Genomic DNA, 25401 nt, shown 5'->3' with positions numbered 1-25401 from the left:
AAAAACGCCTCTGCCAATGCCGCAAGAGAATATCTCAAATTCTAGAGACCGTAAAGCGCGTTCCATTATAAATTGAAATGAAAAGAACGAACCCAAAGTTCCGATTTTCCATTTTCCGGTAGAAATTGATGAGCGCGACGGTGGCGAAGAGATTAAATTTTGGCTCGGAGAAAATCGTGGAAAATGATCGAGGGATTGGTTCTAGAACGAAGAGCGGCGTTAATTCGAGTATCGATATAATCTTCGGCCGCAAAAATGGAGCTCCGGATCGAATCGGCGAGCCGGCGTGTTTCGCTCTAATACAATTCCGTAGAGTTAATTCCAGCTGCCCCCGGCGCTATAACATCGCAGTCTGTTTGACGCGCGCGCTGCGAACGCCATACGCGCCGCGAGTCCTACTGTAATGCTCGTAGTTCCGAATGCATAATCCACCACCTCGTCGATCATCGGAACGACAGAGCGTAGGCGCATCTCATCATGCGGAAATATTTATATACCGGCTATGATGGGGAACGATCGATACAGACGTACGCGATGACAAAGTTTGAGGGAACTTCGGTGAATTATGCAAGCCGAGTGTATGCTTCGACGCTTCCTGTTTTTCTGTTTGTTCATGCGTTCCGTATTCGACCTCGCGCGCGCCGCGATCCACCCCTCTCTCGACGACCGCGCGCCTCTCGCGCTCGTTGTTAACGGGACACGCCGAAATTATTTTACAATGAATATTTATTCCCGCGCTTCTATCGGTTAAACGACGCTCCGGCTAAATATTTAACGTTCCGACGTGGCTCCAGGAGGTAATCGCGTATTCTCTTATTTTAGCGTGAGAATTATTTATTTTTGCTTTTTTCGACAAGGGAAAGTGTGACTGAAATTTTAATTATTCATTCTTTTTTTCATGCGAATTTTATTGCGTTCAACGCGTTTAAAAATTTTGAGTTTTGTTGCTTTATTTTGCTATATTATCTTATTGTTGCTGTGTATGCTAAATATATATTTAATATTATTCATAGAGATTGTAAAACGCTGGGGTGATATTTGATTTAGCACATTTTCGTGTCTACTTTTATTCATTTATTTTAACGTCTTCAAAAATATGAATTTTTACTTTCGTGGCAAATAGAAATTGTTGTTCAGAAATTATAACAAAAGACATAACTGTTGTATATTTTCTTATGGATAATTAAAAGTCAGTAGCTGCAGAAATTTCTTGGATAATTTCAGACACTTCTTAAGCTGTTTCTATGTTCTTGTTAATAAAATAAAATTTAATTTGGAGAATATAGACTTATATTAAAGTAAAGAAATTCCTCATTGATTATTTCATTTCAACGACTTTTTAAAGAAAGCATCGCAACATTTTTTAACACGTAACCCTCAAACAAATCCAGAAGAATTTATCTGTCAATATAAGAAGTATTGGAATATTATGTATCACCCACAATTCAATATTTGTGCATGAGCAAAAACAAATCAATGTTCTTAGAAGCAATGGAAGTTAAGATAGGAAAATATACACCTCGCGTAAATGCTTGGACTTGTGGGACACAAGCGTAACAGTGTCGAGTTACGAAGGGGAATTTTCTTTTCGGGGTTCCAGGAAAGCCACGGTCAGTCGCTGTAAACCATTCATAGAGAAAAGAGCTTCCTCACGCGCGGTGAAATAAAGTTCCTTTCTAAAACCATACCTTAGTTTAAATAAATTAAAACACCCATTTCCAATAAGAAGCGTCTTATCTATCATTATAAGAAGCGACTTGTCTATCAATATAGGAAATTACTTATCTATCAATATAAATCTCAATGAACATTTTAACATTTTCCAATAAACAATATTCCAGTCCAGTAAAGGTATTTGTGTCACCCGTGAACCTCTGACGTGGCATTCAACGCGTTTAAAAATGCAGCAAAGCCGAACGTAGCAGTTCTAGAAGCTATAGCCGAAGAGCTTTGACCGTAACAAAAGTCATGGAGCTTTAGAACAATAAGAAGATAAACGTTGATTTCGATGAAATAGCTTCACAAATATATCTGACTGGCATTAAATCGACAGACGTATTAAGAAACAGTAATTTAGCAAATTAAAATCGTTACCATTTGACAACGGGGTGGGACGAAACGTAACCTCGAAATTTTTAAAGAAATTCCAGAACGAATGACATAATAAAAACCACTCGGTCAGTTCGGTCGGTTCTCTGTAGCTTGAATTTATTTGTTTGTTGTACTTACTCATGTAATGCGATAAAAAAAATACCGCAACGAATAAAAGGTGGCGGGACGGTCAACCCCGATACATGTATAAACTTGCGCAGGTTATCGTTTAAAACTGCGGTAATTATTCATCGAGGGAACAGTGAACGGTTGAAAAAAATTCCTCTCGCATGGCTGACACGACAAATGCTCCGAGTCATTTTGCAAAACCGAAAAAATTCCAAATAATGTTTATTTATATGGCACGCCCGCGTTCCCTTCGCATTAATATTTACAATTTGTAATCGTATTCCTCAAATCGATGCAATTTCCCCGGGAATTGCTTTATCTCGCGGAACCCAATCATACTTGCTAAAAAGATCGCGGGCAACTTTTTATTGTAAATCATTCCGGCGACAATTATGCCACAAAATCATCCGAGAGGAATATTTTATCCGGTCTGCTTCCTCCGCGAGTAATCGCTACGGGTTTCGCGGCAACAATTTATAAAAATTCATGAAAATGTCTCTTTGAATATGCATATATGTATCGTTCAAAAAGCTTCGTGTGATATATTGTTTATTAGAACAGATTAAAAGAGAATAATACTGTAATGTAACGGCTTCGAATTCCTTAAAAATTATTTTAATAAAATCAGAAGTTAAACTCCGTCTATATCTGCGAAAAGTTAGTGTAATATTTCGAAGAATATATGATCTCTAATAAAATTCGAAAAATACTAAGTTAGCGTAAAAATGAATTTCCAAATCTGAGCAAATAATTGCATCGATTACTGCCACATATAATTATTAATTAACTGTACCATCATTTTATGCCACAGAATATTTCCATGAAAATCCTTTTTAAAATGAAATTTGTTTAAAATTCGTATAGAAAGAGATATTAATCGCGATACCAAATAAAATCAAATAAATATAAACGAAAAAGAAATAAATGTAATAAAAATTAAATAACTGCATTAACAATTAAACGAAATAAACGTCCGAAAATTAAAATTAAATAAACACAAATAAATAGGAAATAAAATGAACACAGGTAAACATTCCGTGGATTTTGAAATGGGCCACCTTTTTGTCCCGGCACGTATAAAATAAATCTCTCACCCGACGTCTACAGCCGACAGTGTGTGGCAACGTAGGTCGACACAGCATAAAAATCTGCACTTGACAGGGTAACAACCGAGAGCTCGGTGTCTCCGTGTGGGACAAGAGAATGGCGTGCTGGAAGCGCGAACGTTCCGTGTCTCGGCCCAGAAAGACGTAATGAGAGAAGTATCTGTGCTTTTTGCCGTCGTAAAGCGCTGCCGTGAACGCGGCTGTAAACGTCCGGTCAGGTATCGACGCGGGACAGGTAGTTACATGGTTGCAACACCGTTTATTCCTCATCGGTGCCTCGGAATTAGTAATTTGCAGGACGGCAGCGCACCCCTTCGCGGACGGCGAGCGCAACAGCCTGCTCGACGCCGTTAATGATCGATAACTTTTCGCCGATCGACGGCCGATTATATATACGGGTCGCGCGTTATCTATCCGCGAGTAGTAGACGCGATATAACCGTGACTCCTTCGGGCCGGTTTTATTGGCCAATAAAATCTCAGCTTCCCGTCGATTGTTCCGCGGGACGAATAGAAACTTACTTCGCCAGCGGTGGATTGTTCGCGGTGAATTATCGCGACGCTCCCGGATCGGTGTTTCGCGCGAGCACCTAAAGATCTACGCTCGAACGCGGCGCGGCGAGACGATATTTCATTTTTCAATGGCGCGAACGTCACATTATATAGGGACACCGGGCCCCGGCTCGTATTTCTTGTTTGTTCCGGGGTAGGGAGCAGTTGCAGAATTGCGCCAATTGCACCTGCGTACCTCCGGTGCCGCGCACTCGGCGAGGAACGAGAGCCGGAACACGCTCGCGAGAACACTCGGCTAATTGAATACGACTTGGAAAACTGTTTTTGAGGAGACGCTCTCTTCCCATTGTTTTCCGCTCGCTAGGAGAGAGGCGTTGATGAAAGGGACGCGCGTTCGAAGAGGCAGCGCGAAATGAATACTTTCGGGGGTCGTTCTCACATTTTTCCAACTCGAAATTAACCCTTTTACTGAACACAACACCTTTCCTATCTACTCGATATTTTAACTCCAAGATTTTGTGAGTAATCGCCTCGTGCAGTCTAAATTAATTCTTTGCACTCGAGTAGAGACAATGAGACGCTATTAAAATTATTCTTACCGCGTATTAAAATAATCTTTATACTAACAAAGTCTACATTAAAATATCTATCAATACAAGCTACAATAATATAATAAATAATAGAAATAATATAATTCAGAAAAATTGTTTTGGCTTCGAGTGGAAAGGGTTAATCCACTCAATATAAATCCTTTGTCAAATCTCATTCACCTTTCTGCAAATTAAATCAATCCTTTTCCATGTTTTACACGTCCTTTTACAAATTAAACGCACCCAAATTGCAGATAAAATTAACGCCTCCACGGACCAAAATTCATGCAATGATTTATCGATTGGTAATTTATAGTTAATTATCAGTAACCATTAATTGCCGATAAATTGCTTGTGCCTAGGTTCATTATCTCGTCTCATCTGACTAAAATTGGTTGTTTGCGCGATGATGCAGTCGCGGAGTTGCACCAGTTGCACCTGCGTATTTAGTCCTGAAGCTGTGCACTGGAAACGAGCGAGCAAGTACGTTCGCGAAGACTGAATTCCCTTATCCGATTAAATTCGCTTTTCAAAAGCGTTTTAGGGAAGCCGTTGTCCCAAGCACTTTGTACTTATTAATGTTTAATCTGCTTCAATGAAAATTATGACCATTACGAAGATTCATTAGACTGCAAATCCGCACGTATTTATGGCAAAAGTCTACGAGGGTTGGAAGATCAAGAATATTATTTTGCTTTCGTCTCTGTGATATTCTGAACCTAATTATAGCTTCTTGTGATTTAAATCGTGCAATTTAGCAGTGGAAATACACGGTGGAAATGTGGCGAATAAATTGGTTATATCATTGGTAAACAAGAGTGAAATATTTATAAAAATTAAATATTTCTGTTGCAACAGATGCTGACGTAAAAATTCGTTCTCTTTTCTTAAAGCGTCTTATTAAGTGATCCTTTACTTTTTTAAGGAATTCTAAGGTATATATTTAATATTATAGAAATTGCAATTCGAATATTTCCAGCTTAATTTCTTTATCGACTCAGAGCTTTATATGACAAAAACTGAGTTCAGTGAATTACTGTGTAAAATATACGGTATTTACCATAATGAAACATGCATATTGTCCTTTATAACAATATACCTAACTTATATATATATATATATATATATATATATACTTATACATATAATATAAACTATAATCTTAAATCATAAAATACATAAACCTGCTAAAATTCACAGAGAACTCAATTCGTGATTTTTCAAAATATATTCGTTTTCCAAATATAATAATAAAAATTGTAAAGAATATATATTTGTGAAAATGACTTCTGTTCTATATTTAGTTCTATCATTCAGCGAATGACTACGCTAATTGATCCCCTGTTAAAGATATTTCATCTTCGAAAGGTATCCTAGCAGAAGCTGTCGTACGCGGGCGAGAACGTATAAACAGCATCCGCGGATGTGTTCCTTCGTCTCTCGTAGCTGATCCGTGTAACACAGCCTCATCTTGGACCTACATTCCGCTTTATAAACATTCAACAAGTGGCAACAGGTCCATTGACTGCTCGAACTTCTCAGTTCCCCGAGTGTTCCTTTTAAAATCGATCGAACTGCATAAGTATTTTCCCTCTGGCCGAGAACGAGACGAACTTCGCTGTTTAGTTTGCCGAATTAAACGAGATTCTTTCGAAGTGCTCGGCCCCGTGCGAGAGAACTCGATCGTTCATTCGTCGGATTGTCGCGCCGATGGAATCCGCGATTTCACAATTTACATCTATAAACACTTCATCTCCTCCCTTTCTTTCCATTTAAAATAAACAGCGTCACTAAAATCTCCTTCTCAATTGATACTACATTAGGTGATTGTAATCGTTGGGTTCATAATATTCACAATAGTATAATTTAAATAACGATAAACTATAATTATTTTACGAATGAAAGATAGCATCTTCCTACACATGACACGCGTATCAATTACTATAATCAATAAAAATCATCTACATGCAATTGTTCTCTTCTTCTCCTGTGTTAAGCTACATTTAAAATATACAAAATATGTCTCAATTTTTCATACATTTTTTATTTTAAACATATTATTCTGCATGATAAAAACTAGTAGCTTAATCATGTTTTTAATTAAATGAAAGGGAGGTGTTTCAGACACGTTCTGAAATCTGATCCTATCTCTGGATTTATATTAGAAATATAAAAATGTGCACGATTAACATATAGAATTAATTACCTTAATAATTAATTTACACAAAATTTTTCATTTCTCTATTGTTATAGCATCGATCGAACAATGCTATTGGATTTTAACCTACGAAAGGTATGATACCTCTTCCCGAATCTTACATGTAGATAGGTAAATATAATAAATAAAAAACCAGACCATCAATTTATATGCTGCACTTTTTTATCAGAACATAACTAGGACATCTGTCCTATATTACATCCACCAGTAACCTTACAGCTTGTAACCTAACAACTGAGCGCTAATAAACACTAAGCAGACGCGACAATGAATAAATAAAGGAAAAAGACATTCTATAGAAATGCAGAGTCCATTAATGACCAATAAGAAGAGTCTCTAACAACTCCAACTGCTCATAAAACGATCAGACATTCGCGTCGTCGTTAAATCGCAAACTTATCTCAATCAGCGCGACTGCTGCGATAATCGCTCTCAATTTCGCAAACGAATTAGCGACAGAAGAAGACTCTACGTCATTCCTAAAGCCTCAGTTTCCCGTCGGCCGTTCCTAGCAAAAAGAACGTAATCGTCACGAACAATTAAACCTTACAATGAAAAGAGAGAGAGAGAGAGAGAGAGGGGCGAACGGGCACGGACCAAGCGAAGGGGTAATTAAAAGTGGCGCCATTAATTCGGCTTACGGTGACCCGGCTACGTTAAAAATTGTTTACAAACTGAGGCGCGCGCCAAGGCTGGTTTTAAATGTTGGTAATTACTCTGGCAGCCGGTGCGTTGCCACTTTCGAAATTAGGAAACTAACGCGACGAGCGAGTAATAAATATAAACGCGGATCGATCCAGAACGATCGATGAAAGGGTGTCCCTAGGGAGGAGAAAAAGGCTCGACTGAAAATCGACGAAACGGGGCTGATGAGCGGAACCCACTCGAATTTTCATGAAGTTTGCCTTTGATGAGCTATTCAGTGCCCGAGTTTCAGTATGTTGAACTCCGGCCGAAAAAAAAATTAATATTCCGCCGGCGGCGTCGCAAGAAACCGTTCGGATGTAATTCGATCGGAAACTTGCTCCTACCGAAATGCTAATTTTTGTCATCGCAGTTGAAAGACTCCTCTCCGTCGTCTTCGACTTATTGCTTCTTAGAAATTCCATTTCGGACCGCCGTTTTGTTTTACTTTCCTCGACGGAGCAGCGAATTCGCGATTAACGATATCGCGAAGATACCTTATCAATAATCCCAATCCCTTGCATTATAACGGATCAGACACTCGACGAAGATTTTACGCTCTTTATTTATTCTATACTATGTTCTTTGTTTTATTCGAAGTGGAAATGTATGAACTAGCCAAGACTGAAATTAAAACAGAAACTGGAACTTCAAATTGAGCTTAACGATAAATGACATAAAGAAATAAAAGAAAACGATGTAAATATATAAATATTGTCGCTTAAATATAATATAAAATTGATACGGATATGAAATAGTAAAATGATATAAAAAGTCGAGATTTCTATCTTACAAAACGCATGAAACTAATCCAACTATATCCTTAAATAAACTACGAGACGACGAACGTCGGGAACGCGCAAAGATGACGAGTCAATCTCCGGAAGCACGCGAATAATCCAGTTCAGTCTGAACACTTTTTATCCGAGTTTTAACAGAGCGACTTCTCCCGGTGGATAAAATCAGCCAAAAGACGACCGCGCGGCTCGCCGTTGAACGGGGGATCCAGGGGGGCGGGGGGTGGAAGTTTCGCAGTGCGAGATTCGAAATTAATATGACATTTTAAAGCGGGCCAGGAGAAATTTCCCGGCGAAACGCGAGAGGGAACAAAAATGTTCAAAGCCATGCGCGTTTCCGTCGCTTTTTCCGGGCTCCGCCGCCGCTCATATTCGATCCCGATTTTTGCATGCGGCGAAACGAGCCGGGTAATCTGGAACAGGGGAAACTAGAGATTTCTAATCCGGATCACGCGTGTCCAGAATGAGATCGGCGTCCGGAATGGGATCCGAAACGACGACGATCGCGAAATGAACCCCGCCACGGCATATTTCCATTCGAAATTTCGCCGCATAACTTCCCCGGCTTATTTCTATTTTTTTGTCACGTGGAGAACGATGACCGTATCGGGAATTTGCGTTTCGAGCGCGTCGCGGCCGCTGTTTATTTTCAACGTAAATATCATTTTTGATGCGTACGTCACTCCTTCCCCGATAAAATTCGCGCGGCCGGCGCGGTGTCCGACGCATAATTCAATCCCGTCGGAAACGCTGTTATTATTTCCAACAACGGGTGGCGAAGAACGTGGGAACCCAACTCTCGTCCCACCCTTATTTCTCCGACTTAACGAGTCCCTTTCAGCTTCTGACAATTAATCAAAATTGTCTACAGTTTTATCAATGTCTATGCGAAGTTTAAAGTGTCTAAACAAATTGAAGAAATTGCTAACAGGAATTATAGATGATCGTGAACGTGTCGTGTCATATTTTTACTGGAACCTCTTTGTTCGAAGAGCGTGGGAACCTAATCCACCCTTATTTTACCAACTTAAGTCCTTTTTATGTTCTGACGACGAATTAAAATTATCAATGTTTTTATTAATGTCTATATAAAATCTAACGTGCCTAATAATAATGATAATACAGTAAGAAATATGTTTAAAAAATGGTTAACGTTGTGGATGATCATAAGCAAGTTATACTTTTTCTTGGAAAGATCCGCTCTGTTCGAGGGTTGGTAGGTGGCCGAATATTTTAGTGGCTCGCTGGGGAATGCAATTAAAAATTGTTGGTTTCTTTGCAGCTAATTGGAAAAGTAGAATTGTACTGGAAGAAGAAACTTTCGCAGTGAGACTATGTTTTTCTTTTAAAATCCGCGCGGAGTTTTTTCTTGAAAACTTATAATGAATGTTGAGGATCGCGGGAGAAAGCTCGCTGCGGTATTTAATTAAACATTTTTGGTTACGATCTACGAAATGCGATATTTAAAGCTGTATTATTCGCTCGAATAAAAAAGCTAGAGGATACGATCTTTTTCATGCTTTCGCTATTTCAACCAAATTTAATTTCCGTATGATTATTTTTGGTAATGGCAAGCTGGACCGTCGAACGCTATCTAATATTTAATATAATATTGTACATAATATTATGGTATTATTATTTATATTATCTATTATAATATTATAACAATATTTTACCGTCTAATATTTGCAAATTTATTTTCGTTTCCTCGCATCTGCAAACCTACGCTATCCGACCACGAATAATAATTTTAATCAGCAGGCAAAACACGCGGACTCGTCCTGCATTGTTCAACAATTAAACAAAAGCGAAAGTGCGCGTCGAAGCGGGGACTGTCCAAGGAGCGGCGCGCGAATAGTTTTCGAATAAAAATTCGTGAACTGGGCCTCGGGGTGAGAGAAAAAGGCGAGCTAAAAACACAAAAAGACCCGATCGCCCCTTGTCAAAAGTTCAAAGACGAAATAGAGTGTTCGAAAAAAGATCTCGGGTCACGCCGGTCCTGAAAACGAATAACGCGACCAGCAACATTCAGAATGGACCAGCGGGAAACAATGGGGCTCCGGCTGTATTGTGTTCCGCGACACAAATGCAGCCTGTATAAATATGTGTTTTGGAGTCTTCTCCTTACTGCTTCCGTCGTCTCTTTGCATGTATCACCGTTCCAATGTAAACATAACCTTTCACGGTCCCCCATGAAAAAAGGCACAATCACCGTCGGCGAGGAGAGAATGCCCTTCAGACTGCGGTGTTCTCCGCGCGTATTTTTCCTGACGCGCCGCAACTTTCATTCCATTACAAATCAAAATAATAAACGGAATAAAAGCGACGCTCTTTGTGCCGTTCGAGCCTGGCTCCCGGCTGGAGTTCGGTCACGATTCCATCGATCATTTGCCATCGGGATATTTACGGTGGGAAAGGTCTCGTTTACGTTACACCGTGAGTTATGGTGCGAAATGAAAATTTGCCACAGACAATCGCAAGTAACAGGAGTTACGCGAACATCTATTTCGCCTTCAACCCCTTGTACCATATTCTTTATGCTGAATAGGAATTATTAACCCTTTGCAGTCGAGTGGCGACACTAAGGCGTCACTAAAAATTGTCATATAGATTCAAAATAATTTTAACATTACGAAATTTAATTAAATATAATATAATATGTAATTTCATATGTATGAAATGTTCCCTCTCGGTTTCGAGTTAAAATGGCCCCGACTGCAAAGGGTTGAAAGAAAATGGGAACTTCTTAATAATTTTAATAAGTCAAGAATGACAATATCAACATTGCGAAACTCTCTCAATTCTACCACCGTTTCAAATTTTAATAATTAACTTACTCCAGTATTAGAACATGGGAAAGATATTGTTTATTTTGTTAACGAAAGATTATCATTGAAAATAACAGTAAAGATACTCGAAATCTACACGAAAAATTACTACCACTAATATTAGATAACACTGCTAAATAAAAATTAATATCCAACCGCTCAAATTCAAAGTCACTTAAAAACCACTTAAAATCGAGAATAAAGCGATGTATGTGATAAGAGCTGTTCTACATCATCAGTTTTCGAAACGATTTTCTTTAGAAAAAAAAAATCATGCACTATTTCCTATGAAAATTAGGTGCCATCGAAGCTGTACCCTTTTCCTGTCGGTTTGACAAACAGTTACACAACGACTACAATTACGTAACCCTTTAATGGCCATTTCTAAATCCGCGCCACGATCGAGATTACGCTGAAAGGGTGTAAAAGAAAAAAGGCGGAACCGGAAGAAAGTTATGTGACACGAAAATACAACAATGCGACGAGTCCCAGCATAAATCGCACTCATTATACACAGTCAAGTACTACAAACGGTGGAGTTTAAAATTTAAAATGGTGTACGCGTTAAATCTCGTGTTACAGTTCGTAGACAAGAGTTACAACAAGTACAGGCGACATGCACCACTGCTGCATCACTGTTATTATTCGATGACACAACCAGCACCAACTTTCCTTGTTTTAACCCTTTATTAGAATGCAGGGATCGCTCGTGACCCTGATATTATATTTCTACAGTACTACTTTGATTTAATACATTATCTACCAGCGATCATTTTACAATTTGCAAGAGTCTACAAATTACAATCAACCCTTTGCACTCAAAAGCACTTTTAACACTAAATCTAAAATAATTATATGTCAATATATCGTGCAATAATTGGGATCATCGCATAGGAAAAGATTATTTAAATTCCTCTTAGTATACTACGATAATTGAGAACACGATTAACCCTTACGATTTCTTCCTCGGATACATTGATTGCCCCTTCTTAATAATTTCCCTGATGGAACGAGATAATTTTTGTTTCTACATATTTGTATTATAATAAAGATGGCTAATAAATATTTGCTGAGGGTTATTTAATTGTTTCAAAAATTGCGAGTAATCAGTCTTGTCATTTCTATACAACACACACACACATTTAACCTTTCGCAGTCGTATTAAGGTGTCACGCTGATCGGAATGAATTTAACAACAGAATCTATTAATTCTTTTTTCAAATTTATATATCTGTAATACAATAGTATGCTCTAATTTTATATAAAATAAAAAGTATCTAGCTTCGGTGGCTGAGAGTAGATATACAATCGCGAAGGGTGAACGTTCGATAGATTTAGCGTTAACGTTGTAAAAATCATGCAACAGATCCTACCTTTTACGACGGCTGCGAGGATCGCCACGGCGACCAGCAGGCCCAGTTTCCCATGGTTTCTACGTCCCATTGTGTCCTTGATAACACCACAGCACAGCACAGTCAATTGCAGACGCGCGAAACGCGATTGCCAGAGGAGGATCTGCCCGCAGCGGGCATCGTTCGGTGATCGAAATTAGTCCCGGTCGAATCGCGGCACGAACTAATTCAAGAACGAGTCAACTGCGCCGCATTCCCGCACTTTTTTTTTCACTGTTCAAGCGAACCACAAACGTTGGGCACGTACTGCGCCGACCAAACAAACCCCCACTTCCTATCAATCTATCCCTCGAATATCGGTCGAGGGTTGCTCGGACTCGTTGTTCTCGTTACGAGAAACCACAGGCGAAAAATCCCAGCAGTTCACTCTCGGCAATGTACAATAAGCGACAGTTGCGGCAGCGAATTTCTGCGAAGAGTGCGTCGACACGTGTTCGAACGAACCGATAACAATTCCGGATATAAAATCCGTGCGTTTTGGTGAACACCGGCTGCGTCAGAGTTAGGATTCGAGGACGAGCTGTTCCATGATTGTGAGACGAGGAGTGCGACTCGTGGCGAGAATTGTCGAAGGGAGCCCGCGTGTCACCACCGACGTGTTAAGGGACGTTGCGAAACACCCTCCTCGTTCGACGTATCGCGCGACACTGCTCGACCCTCGCGGGGGCAAAGAGCTCGCGAACGACCAGATGGCGCTCCTATCCGCTCGAGGAGCGAGCTGATAAACTCGCGGACGACGCGCCGCGCCGCATTCCGCTCCGCGGACCGCTCGCAACAAGTTGCAGCGCGTGGCTCGGGGCCTCCACTGAAGAGAGACTGCATTCGTCGAATGCAGTCGGCACGTACGCGGCCGGCATAACGAAGTGCAATCGACTGCGAGCCCGACCCCCTGTCGAACACAGGTGTAATAAAATTAAAACGCCTGACGGCGACACTTCCGACAAGCGGGGTTGTCGCCGCGGAGGTGCTGGTTTGATTGAAATGTCACGGCCGATGTTGCTACTGGTTCTGGCCGCGAGCTCGAAATGTCGCCTGCTGGTTCAGCTCGTCCCGGCTTTGCTATACAAATTGGTCCTTTCTGGGCATGTGTTCGTTCATCTTGAAATCTGATTCTTCTTACGGTCGTAGTTTCTTTCAACCCCCTGCCGTACTACTTTCTTTACGATTTCAATGATTAGGACTCTTCCCATCGCATTTTCTTTGAAGAGAGAGAAACTTTATATTCAACCCAATACCCGCCATTTTTTAAGACATAAATATTTATTAAAATTCATAATATTAGGCATTTTTATATCTGCAATAGTTGTATCGACCAATGTCTCAAAAATGGGACAGCTAATACTCTCGAAATTTGAACATAAATAATAGTAACGGTGAGTTCAGTTTATAGATTTATTGATTTTTCAATTGCGCCGGGTAATAGGTTAAATATAAAAACTTTGGTGAGAAAAGAATACAATTTGATTCCAACATCAGTTCGATAAAGTACGACAAAGGGTTGAATCAAGTCCTTTTGTTTATCAAATTCTTCCGAATCAAGTTGCAGCTCCTATTTACCTTCTTCATATGAAATTCATTCTTGTGCATGCCAGATTCAATTTCTTTAGATTGAATTCATCATTTTGTATGTTATATCCACCATTTTTCATATCAAATTCGTCATTCCATATGTTATATCCACCATTCTTCAAATCAAATTCATCCTTCTCACTCTTCGTATCAATTTCATCCCTTCGCGCGTCATGTTCACCTGTCTCAAATCGATTTCATCCTGTCATAGGTCGTCTTCTTCTTCAGTTGACGTGCGTCGAATTAGTGAACAGCAATTCGGAATTCTAAATGAACTTTATTTGGAAGGTATTGTTTATTACAACGTACGCACTAATAGGCAAGACTTTCATTATCTCGGCTTGCGAGGGCTATCAGTGTTGGTAGTTAAAGAGCCATCGGAGCTGTAGTAAACCTTCTAAAAATTGAAAGATTTTATCATTATCTGAGAAAAGCTTGATGAGGTATACGCGGAAGAACTTATACGTTGACATACTTTGATTCGTTCTTTCTGGTAACTTTGGAAGTTTGCCGAGACCGATTTGGAAAATTTTCTCTTCCTATGGGAAAAATATAATCGTGTTGGTAACTGCATTTTCACAGACCCACAATGTTAGTATTTATATATTTTAACCCTTTGAACTTTGGGACACCACTATTAAATTATCATTTCTAATTATATTGAATTAATATTTATATATTAAGAACTGTTAACAATTGTTGCTCGGTTTCATAAGCATAAAGTATAATAAATTATATAAAATAAAAATAGTGTATTAATCAAAAGAAACTGTTTTTGATTTAGAATTAAAATGGCTTCGAGTGCAAAGGGTTGTAAAGTCGAAACATTGACTAGTTTTCCGTTAGATAAAAATGAATATAATACAAAAATGTTTGAATACTAAGATTAATTAATACTCACTGATAACTTCGGTTACTATTGCTAACATCCACCGTGTCTTTACTAGTGTAACTTATAGCTGCTAAACATTGTTCCTCGTCGGTGCAATCATCGTTGCAAGATCCGCGACATTTGCCTAATTTCCTTCTCCAATATTCTCTCAATTTATCGACCAAGCTTTTCCTGGCTGCTTTCTGACCGCAAGTATCATTTTCACAGTATTCCTTATTTTTATATAAAACGGCAACGCTAAAGGACAATAAAAAATGTTATCATAACCGCGTAAACGAAAAACGACCGAACAAAATAATAATCCTTATGCAACGATATTTTTCGTACTCGTTGCAACAGTAAGGCCCGCTGCGCACACGCGTTACCGCAACTGCGGTTGAAATAAAAGGCGTACACCTAGTGCACTCCACGAGCTAATAAACAATAAAACAATAAAAACATTTACGTATTTAATTTTTATCTTGCTCATCTTTCTCACCGAAGTTACATATTTCGATACTTTTGTCCTATCGCAATATTCGTCGACGACGATCGCTCCACATTTCCGAAAATATTTTAACACGATCCGATCCAGTATAGTAGCGGCATTTATTTTTTTCTTACACCCTATACATAATCTAATTCGAGCCAAAGCACGTCCGCGCTTGAATCGCGCGAAAGGACGTTACCTGAAAGACCGTGCTAAAATCGCACGCGACGTGAATAGGCGCGCATGTGTACAGCGGGCCTAATGGCCCCCGATTTGAACAATGGGAAACGCGAGAATGATTGAATAGAACGTACGGTGGTGGCTGCTGCGGCTCGCAAGGACCGCACTCGTCCGAGTGTTTCACGAGGTATCTGTAACACACCAGGCTCAGGCCGACCAGCAACCACACGAGCAACGCGCTCACTACGGCGATCGATATCAATTCCGTGGTTCCTAACATGATCCCGGTGTTCCCGTCTACGTTCGCCGAAAGAAATTACGGGACTGTTAGAAAGGTGACGGACGGGAAATTCGAAGAGATGAGCACCGCTTTCTCTCGTTTTACCTTTGTAAAGCTGGGGCACGGCTTCCTCCGGCTCGATGCTCGCCTGCTCTTCCATTTTCGGCATCATATGGTAGGCACCGCTTTTTCTCCACGTCGTAAGACCGGTTCCAGCACCTGTCACGGGAAAACGACGGCCCGAGGACGCTCGGAAAATTTTTCATTACAGAAGGAATAAACTACCTGAATTCTGCAGCGACGAAATCACCCTCAATACACCCCCGAAACCTGGATACCACTTCTCATCGTCCAGGCGAGGCTCTACCTGCGTCGGAGAAATACATTTCTTAGTTATTAATTGTTCGCATTATTGTTTTCTTTTATAGATACATTGACTGACGTATTGTTATTAATTATTGTTTGTTGTAATTATATAGCAATAGACTTATCATAGGAAGGGATATCTGAATGCAGAGAATTGATAATATCAGAAACAACAAGAAGCGAAATACACATATGATTAAATAAAATTTAATTAAACTAAATTAATAAATTTAAGTAATTGGTTGACAACTTTATCGTTAGAATTATTAATGTGTATCTAAGTAATTTTGCTATTTTGAGGAGACTGTATCATTGGTAGACGTTAGCGTTAATAGAAAAACTGGAGTATATAAAATGCTGATCTTTTTCGATAAGCAATTAACCCATCGCACTCCGCTGTCTCCTCTCAGGGGACATCGCGATTCTAGTATATTACTAGACATTATAGTTTATATAATAGTAAATAATGTAAATAAAATATGCAGCATGAGAAACAAAATGTTGATTTGCAAATATTCCTCGATGTCTAAATATTCATATAAATCGAATATTATTATAAAATCATACTTTCTCCAAACTTGTATTATATACTGTGAAGGTTCATAAGTGCTGGTAGGTAACATCCATGATGGCGCGGAGTGCAAAGGGTTAAAACAATTAAGAAAATAAAATGTACAATGTGTTAATGTTTGTGCTACCCCTTGCGACCGTGAGAATATAATGAAAATTGCCACTTTTTATCACAGCGACTCACAACGTACGGATTGCTGCAGCCAATTGGAAAACTCCTGGTTGAACGATCTCAATTTTGTTTTCGAGGATGATTTCGACTCGATGCACTTCACGCTTGCAACATAGTACTTCACCAGCACGAACGCCGATTCTTCGGTGTACAATGACTGCAGGCTATTCGTCTTGAACGGTAACGCAATACTAGAAAATATAAACGATTTGAATCCCGATAAATGTTGCAATTCAAAGTATTGTAGTACAAAGACTAAAGGCATTTTAAAAAAATCGATATATTATTTTTAATCCGTCAAAACGGTTACAGAAAGAATAAACTTGCTATTTAGCTTTTATTTTCTGCAATTGTTGCAGACGATATTCGTACGAATTTACAAATAGAAAAGGTTGGCGGTATCGAGAAGGTATAAGGTATAGATAGGATAGGGGTGGGAGCAGGGCAGCCGCCGGTTCATCACCCCTAATCTATGGCAACTGTTCGATTTTTCGATACCTGTTTGGCTGTGCGTCGTTGTCCAAAAAGGGAAGGGGAATACCGAACGATTCTTCTCTCTTTGCAGATTCATCTGAATTTCAAATTCGTAGGGTATTAAATTCTTTCAACGAAGTAAGCTTTCTTTTAATTACTCCACGAGTTTAATACAATTAAGCTTACTTCGTTTCATGTTTTTCGATGATTTATGCTTGACTGTGTGTCTCTTCGTCTTTTTGAACGCCGAGTGATGAATTTCTCGATTGTTCTGATTTGACGTAGCTATGAATAAACAAATAATAATGAAATGTATTAATAAAATGTGTCGTTCTTCGAGAACCTTGCTAGAAATGAATCATAATGTCTAAGATAAAAATTGAAACGTTCAACCCTAACTGTACAGAGTAATTTAATCGCAATTGTTCAACTACGAAGACATTTTTTAGAAATTGAATACAATTATATAAAATAGTCCAAGCACTCGACTACCGAGGGCACAACCCTAACATTCTCGTGCAGCAAAAACTGCAAACGTTTTCATAAAAGAATAACCAACCATTCCTAGTTTAATTTGGTCACAGTAATTTATACTGTGGTGAAAGTTCAGCGCGGGTGTCAGCAAAAAATAAATTACTCAGGAAATTAATGAAAGAAAAAGCGTGGAGAATGCAGTACTGCAAATTGCAGAATCATCTAGACACCTCGTGTAGAGTCCCAGAGAACTCTCCATTAGGTTCCAGCAAGCATTTCTCAAGGGAGGACCAATAATCTTACATGGGGGCGAGGTGATGATACCCTCGCACGCGGCAGACGTTTTCGGGGGCGTAACCACGATCGGTTGAATCTTCGTCTGTGTTTTTTCCATGGTGGGCTTCAGCCAGCCAGCTCCGTTGCTTCTCAGGAAAAGCTTCAGCTCCTCGTACAGTTCGAAGAGCTTCCTCGCGTTCCGATATTTTATGTTCCCTGCGTAATAGGAGTGTCTGGTAAGGGGCAGGATATAAACTTGCAAGTAGCCTCCCATGGTATCTGCCAGGGCTTTCAGCATCAGATGCTTCGTTTTTCCGATCGACAGCTTGCGCACGCTCTCCAAACAAATGTGAAAGTAATCCATCAGCAGGGCTATGTACCGATCGTCCTCGTAATTCAGGACTTTAACCTAGACCGATTACACGGAGTTTTTGAAAGATATAAATTTGCTGCGACACTGCGAGAACAACTCCCGAAATGTCGTTTCAACCCTTGAGTGAACCGTCCATTAGCTCGCATTAATTGTTTCAGGATTGTGAGGAACGAAAGCAATATATTTCTTTATTTACGAATTCGATAAAAATGAATATTGTTGTTGTACAATTTACTTTATAGCTACAACGCAACCTACACATTTCAATTAACTAATTTAATTGATCATTTTCGCTATTTTTCAAGTACACTCAAAAGTTAAGAACATAAGTAGACAAAAGTGAAACAAATTTATTCTTCTTCTATTGGTATACTATAGTAAACGATGTACAGAGATTAGATGAAAGACTGCGAAAGCTCGAGTTACCTTTGGCAGTAAATCTTGAAACATTCGTCTACTATTTAACAAAATGAAATCCTCTGTCGTCCAGCACTGCTTGCCGGCGTCGGTTTTCTCGAACAGCGAGGTGCCGACATTTTGTTCGTGCTTTAAATTGTTATCACCCATTAGCCTATCACAATGTAATAACAATTCAATGTTTGTCGAAATATTCTACAATAAATGTATAGGAAACCGAACGAGAGAGATTCGGATCTCGGCCATGCCCGCGTACCCGTCAATCTGAATGAAAGTTGTTGCCGCAAACCACAGAAGCAGCCGCGGGAAGCATAATCTCATACTCCAATTGATGAAATCCGGAGTAATGCGATTTTTCCTTGCAGAGTTCCGGAAAAATTGCGTTTCTCATTTAAACATTCCCCAATCATTATCTCGTCGGCACGCTCTCGCGTTTGTTACGCGACTGATTTCAGTTCGATGTGACAATAATTCGGATTGTGATGTTGCAGATCTTGGCGAGGAAAATTGTTTTTCAGTTTATTCTATTCAGTTTCGTTCGACATTAAACAACTTTGCATCGCCGTGAAACAGCTGTTATAGTTTTTACAAAACAATGTGCGACTAAGCTTTAATGCTTTGATCGAACTCTTAAAATTACATTTGTGTCTTCGTAGTCATTGCAAAAAGGGGTTCGCTAGTTTTTACAGTCATAATATGTATTTATTTTACACGTCTCGCATGCTACGTGAACACAAAGCTGGAACACCTTCCTTGGTTCGCGATCTAACTTGGAATGGATAATTACGTATTCGCGGGTTTCATTTTACATAAGAATCGCAAGTGCAACATCTTCACTTCGTCTTTGTTCAATTTCACTACACCCTCTTGGTTATCTATGGAAAGTAGCGTGCCTACAGCTTCTCTGTCTTCGCCAATTATGACCTTGACCCTATCACCTCGCGAGGGAACTACTGGTTCAAGTTCCTCGCAGACCAGGTTCACGACTCTGTCTTCGACTGGTAAGAAGACAGCGCACATGCCACCCTATAAATATAAATTAAAGACATTAAATAATTTTCTCCACCATGAAACATCACGAAGTTATAGCGCTAATGTTTGTTTCCTTTTTGGGGACGACTTCTTTAGGAAGTTCTGTCCAAATAATCTTCTGAAAAAATACACTGTGAATTTCAAAGTATGTTTGACAATACTCACGGATATTCCTCGAATGACACCTTGTTGTCCGGCAAGTAAAGGATCCTGATGAGTGTCCCGAATTCTAACCTCAATGTCTGTAGTATGCCATTCAGTCCCTCCTATGATACCAGCCCCGACACCAGTATCCAGACCGGCGCCTGGTGTTTGTGGATTGTAAGGGCTACCTGCAACTCCTGCGAAGAAAACAACGTTGGAAGTATTCTCCACAACTGAGAAACGATAACACTTGATAAACAACATTTACCAGGAGTCATTGGACTATATCCCATCGGCGAGGGAGTAGCGAAGGCTCCATGTGGACTGGTTGTGTATCCAGTACCGCTTGGTGAAGGAGTAGCAACGTAGCCTGCCGGACTAGGACTAGCTGTTGCACTCCCAGCTGGACTAGGACTCGGTTGGTACGAGCTGAAACTTTGCTCTGACCCATACATTGTGCCAGGTGTTTGTGGCGTGAACGGACCACCGGTGGGAGGGTAACCTGGAGCGTAACCTGGAGATCCACCCTCCTCCATGCTGTAACTATCAAAGTCATTTGTTCTTGCAGGAGTGTTGGTAACCGCTGGATCCCAGGCACCTGATTGTCCTGGAGTTCGTGAACCGTCATGAGACGGTGTCATCGAGCCATAATGAGGTGTACGAGAACCGTCTGCAAATATAACATTGTAAAATTAGTATATCCCTTTATTGAATTGCGTACGAAACGAACAAGACGAACTTTATATTTCGAGGATACTTACTCTCGTACATAGGAGTCTGTGAACCATGCATAGGTGTTTTCGATCCATCTCTGGCATACATCGGAGTTTGACTGCCTGCAACGTATGCTGGTGTTCTGTTGTAGCTGCTGAAGCCACCATCTTTGGTCGGCACACTGACATTCGCGATATGCGACCTGTCCACGGAGATGGTCTGGCAGGAGGAATGCAATTCCACGCGCACTGTCGTCTCCGTGGTGTCCTTTACAATTCCGACATTTCCTTTGTATGGTCCACCGGTTATCTTTATGGTGGTTCCTATCAGTTCCCTGTCCCTGCGGATTCCTCCACCGCGGTTTCTGCCACCTCTTCCTCCTCCACCACCACCACCACCACCGCCTCTTGCGAAGCCTCCTCTGCAAACAATTTATATTGCCCAAGGTTAATTTTTGACTTTCAAAATGAAATATTTAAGTAGTCCATTCTGCATAAAAATAACAGAAAAAATGTGTAAATTCTACTGACCCGCTAGGATGCATCGGCGAAGCTATTCTTGGTGACATGAATCCTGCCACTGGTGTCATAGAATTCATGCCAGATTTGTTTCCGCCAGAGAGCTGCAAATGTCTTGTTTTACAAACAAATATTCCACCGTTGTCTACGAACATCCTCGAATGTAGGAACGCGAAACTCCTGTACAAATGTTTGATCTCGCCACCCCTTCCAGCATGAGGACCATCCACTACCTTCACGATGTCCTTCTTTTGTATGGTATTTTGCTGCGAGTCTAACGCAACCGCGTTTCTGTTCTCCCGACGTTTTGTTAATCCTTGAGGTCTAGCCTCTATCACTTTCCCATGCATGGATAAGACATGGAAATTCTCGCGTTCGAGACGAACAATTACACCTACTGTTTGTGCATCCAATTGTACTAAATCGCCCCACTGGAACTGACCTAAGCTGTCCACACCGGTGGCCATGTCGGAACAGAGTTGTAAGTCTCTGGGAAGGACCTCGAGCTCGTGCATCGACAGATCAGAGAATAAAACCACTCTGTTCTGTTCGACTCGAACAATTAGACCTGTGTCGCCTTCGTATCTGCCGGCAACGACCTGAAGCATATGGCAGCGTATAATAATTTGGATGGTCATTGATTATTTTCATACGTACTTTCACGTGATCTCCCATGGTGAAGTACTTCCGCAATTCTGATGCTTGAAATTCTAAGGCTTCCTTCAGTTCCTCGTGTTTGGGCATGACCATTATCATGTTTCCATCTATCGACACGATTTTTCCTTGCAAGTTGATCAATTCACCCTCGCACACTTCGACATTGTCACCGGTACTGAAGGAATGAGTCACAGCAGTGTCCTCCTTGTTTCCAGATACTGGACCTCCGCTTAAATCTATTTCAACACCCTCGGGAGCTTCTTCAAATCTTTCCAATTCGGAGAGGGTTGGTTTTACACCCTCCGCGATAATAGCGCTTGTTGTAAAATTTTTGTACAAAAATCTGGAACAAAACGGTGTGTGTCCTAATGATCCTACTAAATAAATAATAAATGTATAACCTACCCCTTTCTGCTGTATCTGTTTCCCTCGAATATCAAGAAATCACCGTCGCTAGTAACTTCACCACCAATTGCTCGAATAGCTTCAGGATCAAACGGCTTTGCTGCTGGTCTTCTTTTCTTTTTCCGTTTCAGAGCTTCGGATTCACTTTGCGCTGTTCTCAAGGCTCCGCGTGGCCTTGTGTAGTCAATTCTAGGTAATAGCTTCAAATGAACCTGATTCTGTGCCAAATCAACGTAATCAACTTGTGCTATATCATCTTTGTATATGCCTCTCTTCAATCTAACCCACTGCTTTGCTTTCAAGCCTGTTTGTTCTTTGACTACGCGTAACACATCGGTCATTTCCTTAATCGGTACCATTTGCTGCTTCCAGATACCCATTCTTAAATTTCCTACATTCTCGATAGCGGCTTTCACATGTGGCTGTTTGTAAGCCTCTATATAAATATAACCTTTTACACCCTCAGGCGCGACGACAGATTTAATTTGAAGCGGTTCATCTAGTAAATAAAGTGATGCAATTAGAACTAACTATAATTATTAATAAAGAATGCAGTATTAATTAATTGCTACCTACTTGACATTTGATACGTTATGAACTTCCGCATAAGTAGAAGCACAGTTGCCTTTTCTTCCCCAATGCGACATTTTACCATCCACAAATTAGGATCTTTTACACCTGGCAATAGAGTCTGTTGAGTGATTTCGTCGCTCATCTCTTCACCACCATCTCCGAAATGACGGGCTGCCACAGACTCGTCTGCATACTTTTTCCTCAAGTATTCTTCTATTTCATCTTCTTTCTGAGAACTATCAAAAAGTTGAAAGTATTAATTTAGGGAAGAGTTACGTTACAATACTTTCAGATGCCAATACTTACTCCCATAAATTAGTGCCTCTGCGTCTTCCTTCTATTTCCCTAGCAGTAGGACCCAATTCGTCCACTTCATTCCCCACAATACCAATTTCTTGGGCACCCTCCTCCCATTCATCATCATCTTCGACTTCATCATCGACTTCAGCCTCGTCTATGATGAAACCACCATACTTATCTTTCTTCTTTTTCTTTCTGGGTCTGTCATCATCTTCCTCCTCTTCCTCCTCATCGTATTCACTGCTTCCATCCAAATCTTCTCCTACATATATACAAACCATTGAACGAACACATTCTAATACTACTATAAATAATATTCTTTATACCTTCTGGCTCTTCTTCTGGTTCCACCACTTCTTCATCTCCAGACCTAGCTTCTTCTGCCTCATCTCCTCTGCCGTCCTCTGAACTAAAAGTTACAACTGTATGCTAATGTTTTTCCGATGTTAACTATCATTTTGTTTCACTTATAATTTCTACAGAAGCTTTACACAATCTTTGAACGATTACAACTACTGCGTTATAATACACAATGCGCTTCTTCTTGGAACATAATTCCAAGTATGAACTAATGTTGTAAAAGTTGATCTATTTCGGTTTCGAATGCACGAATCGTTAAGAAGTAAAGTTTATTAATTTGTGCAGTATACGAGACAGAAATTTTGCTCACCCAGACGCCGACCGGGATCGTGATCGAGACCTGGACGGACTCCTTGAACGCGACCTAGACGGACTTCTACTTCGGGAAACGCTGCGGGATCTTTCTCCGACGCTGCCAGCGTCGCTACCAGCTGCAGACTTCACAGAGCGATTTTCCTCCTGTTCACTTTCACTGCCACCGCCTCCGCGTTCGCTCTCATTATCCGAAAGGTTACTCGCCTCTGAATCCGACATTTCGCTCGAAAATTACACAAACGCGTATTATCAAGCTACAGGATTATCAGGTTAGATCAACAAAACGCACTACGCGAAAAAGCTGACAAAACACGCAGCCTACAGCGCAGTAAAGTGCTGCCTCCTCATAACTAACAACAGGTTATGTGGCGATCTCGCAAAATTGTAGACATAGAATGAACTCTGCGACGCAAATGGACCTCTGAGTCTGTGCTGCCTTCTGCAGGAATTTTGAACAGAGGAACGTTAGAATTTAAGTCTTAAGGCGTTTCGCAACGAAATTTACAATACACGTTCCGTAATGTATCCTACTTGTGGACACTTTTTGTGCTCCCTAAGCTGGCTCGCAAATCCCCACCATTTTACTGAGCATACTATACCCATCAATTTCTATAGTGGTCATACACATGGATAGGACAACCAAGCGTCACTCTTTCTGCGCATTCGTTCGGTTGGCGCGCCATCTGCAGCACGAATCAGGAAATTGAATTTGTAACGGTGGTTCAACTTTGAAATGAATGAAATATTTTGTGTCCAACGTATGTGCGAAAATATTCACTGTATTTTAAGGTAAATACGTTCCCAATACGTTCCAATTTGTAAAGTATTAATCTTTTAACAAATTCCATTCTCATCCAGGATACAATTTCGTTGCAATACTTAATCGGTACATTTAATCATTGGGGTTTTCAGTCATCTTGTTAATTGGTTATCTATTTAATTCGACAATTGATTAATCGGTTATTTGCCTAATAGATAATTTGATTTTTCGATCATTTGGCCTTTCGGTAATTTGCCTAATCGATCATTTAATCTTATTCATGACAAGTGTTTGTGGTTGCTGTTTTTTGTAACTATGTGGACGGTGTAGAGATGGAGAGGCAACGTTTCGGACTTCTTCGTCAGGATTTCTTCCTATTCCAGAACTATAAAGCAGCTCCATCCTGTCATCAAGTAGTAAGTCAATATTTAAAGACATTATTTTTCCTATTACGTAGAAATTGTAGTATTTTTTGACGAGTACAGTGACCAAAGGATTTCCCGGCAATCCTTTGAGTGGTAATCTGTTTTTTAGTTAGGTAGAGTTTTTCTGCACGCCGCGATTTCTTTCAGTATTTTCAAGTATTGATCATTTTATTTCGAAGCTGTCAAAAAATCGATCTTTCAGATCACGCGTTTATCATAAGAGCGAATGTTGCAAAAATTACATTGGTACATTTACTGTACCAATGGCGCGTAAATCGAATAAATGCGCGAAGAGAGTAAGACTGAATGCGTACTAGAC

General features: G+C 40.1%; 3 protein-coding genes across 3 annotated transcripts in view; all 3 read right to left on the bottom strand.

Annotated features, from left to right (window-relative positions):
* The window catches only part of Ror (tyrosine-protein kinase transmembrane receptor Ror), a 359630-nt gene extending 346638 nt beyond the window's left edge, over positions 1-12992 (bottom strand). Inside the window, exon 1 of the mRNA XM_078181083.1 lies at positions 12329-12992. Within this exon, the coding sequence (XP_078037209.1) occupies positions 12329-12398 (70 nt within the window). The 5' untranslated portion in view covers positions 12399-12992. The remainder of the gene's footprint in view (positions 1-12328) is intronic.
* A 1275-nt stretch (positions 12993-14267) lies between these two features.
* LOC144470036 (uncharacterized) overlaps positions 14268-25401 on the bottom strand; it is a 63966-nt gene continuing 52832 nt past the window's right edge. The window contains exons 6-16 of the mRNA XM_078180815.1: positions 18889-19033; positions 18018-18498; positions 17526-17624; positions 17364-17436; positions 16881-17056; positions 16043-16120; positions 15863-15976; positions 15612-15774; positions 14838-15065; positions 14412-14475; positions 14268-14333 (exon numbers count right to left, since the gene is read on the bottom strand). Coding sequence (XP_078036941.1) covers positions 14268-14333; positions 14412-14475; positions 14838-15065; positions 15612-15774; positions 15863-15976; positions 16043-16120; positions 16881-17056; positions 17364-17436; positions 17526-17624; positions 18018-18498; positions 18889-19033 — 1687 coding nt within the window. The remainder of the gene's footprint in view (positions 14334-14411; positions 14476-14837; positions 15066-15611; positions 15775-15862; positions 15977-16042; positions 16121-16880; positions 17057-17363; positions 17437-17525; positions 17625-18017; positions 18499-18888; positions 19034-25401) is intronic.
* On the bottom strand, positions 18795-24319 carry Spt5 (Transcription elongation factor subunit Spt5). The gene is made up of 11 exons (XM_078180668.1): positions 23893-24319; positions 23549-23631; positions 23229-23484; positions 22926-23158; positions 22350-22848; positions 21945-22287; positions 21300-21886; positions 20817-21190; positions 20324-20725; positions 20077-20252; positions 18795-19905 (listed from the first exon to the last, which is right to left on the bottom strand). Exons 1-11 carry the CDS (start codon positions 24114-24116, stop codon positions 19663-19665), a joined length of 3420 nt encoding a protein of 1139 aa, XP_078036794.1. The 5' UTR covers positions 24117-24319; the 3' UTR covers positions 18795-19662.

This window comes from Augochlora pura, chromosome 5 (assembly GCF_028453695.1).
Source record: "Augochlora pura isolate Apur16 chromosome 5, APUR_v2.2.1, whole genome shotgun sequence".
Taxonomy (NCBI): Eukaryota; Metazoa; Arthropoda; class Insecta; order Hymenoptera; family Halictidae; genus Augochlora; species Augochlora pura.
The sequence above is the reverse complement of the archived record's forward strand: the minus strand, read 5'-3'. Positions and strand labels throughout refer to the sequence as shown.

Bases quoted from the DNA above. Each gene is read 5' to 3' on its own strand.
- Spt5 (XM_078180668.1), bottom strand. From the start codon at position 24,116: ATGTCGGATTCAGAGGCGAGTAACCTTTCGGATAATGAGAGCGAACGC. The intron at 21,887-21,944 runs GTACGTATGAAA...CATATGCTTCAG, and splicing joins CCATGGGAGATCACGTGAAA to GTCGTTGCCGGCAGATACGA. The intron at 20,726-20,816 runs GTAAGTATCCTC...TTATATTTGCAG, and splicing joins ACAGACTCCTATGTACGAGA to ACGGTTCTCGTACACCTCAT.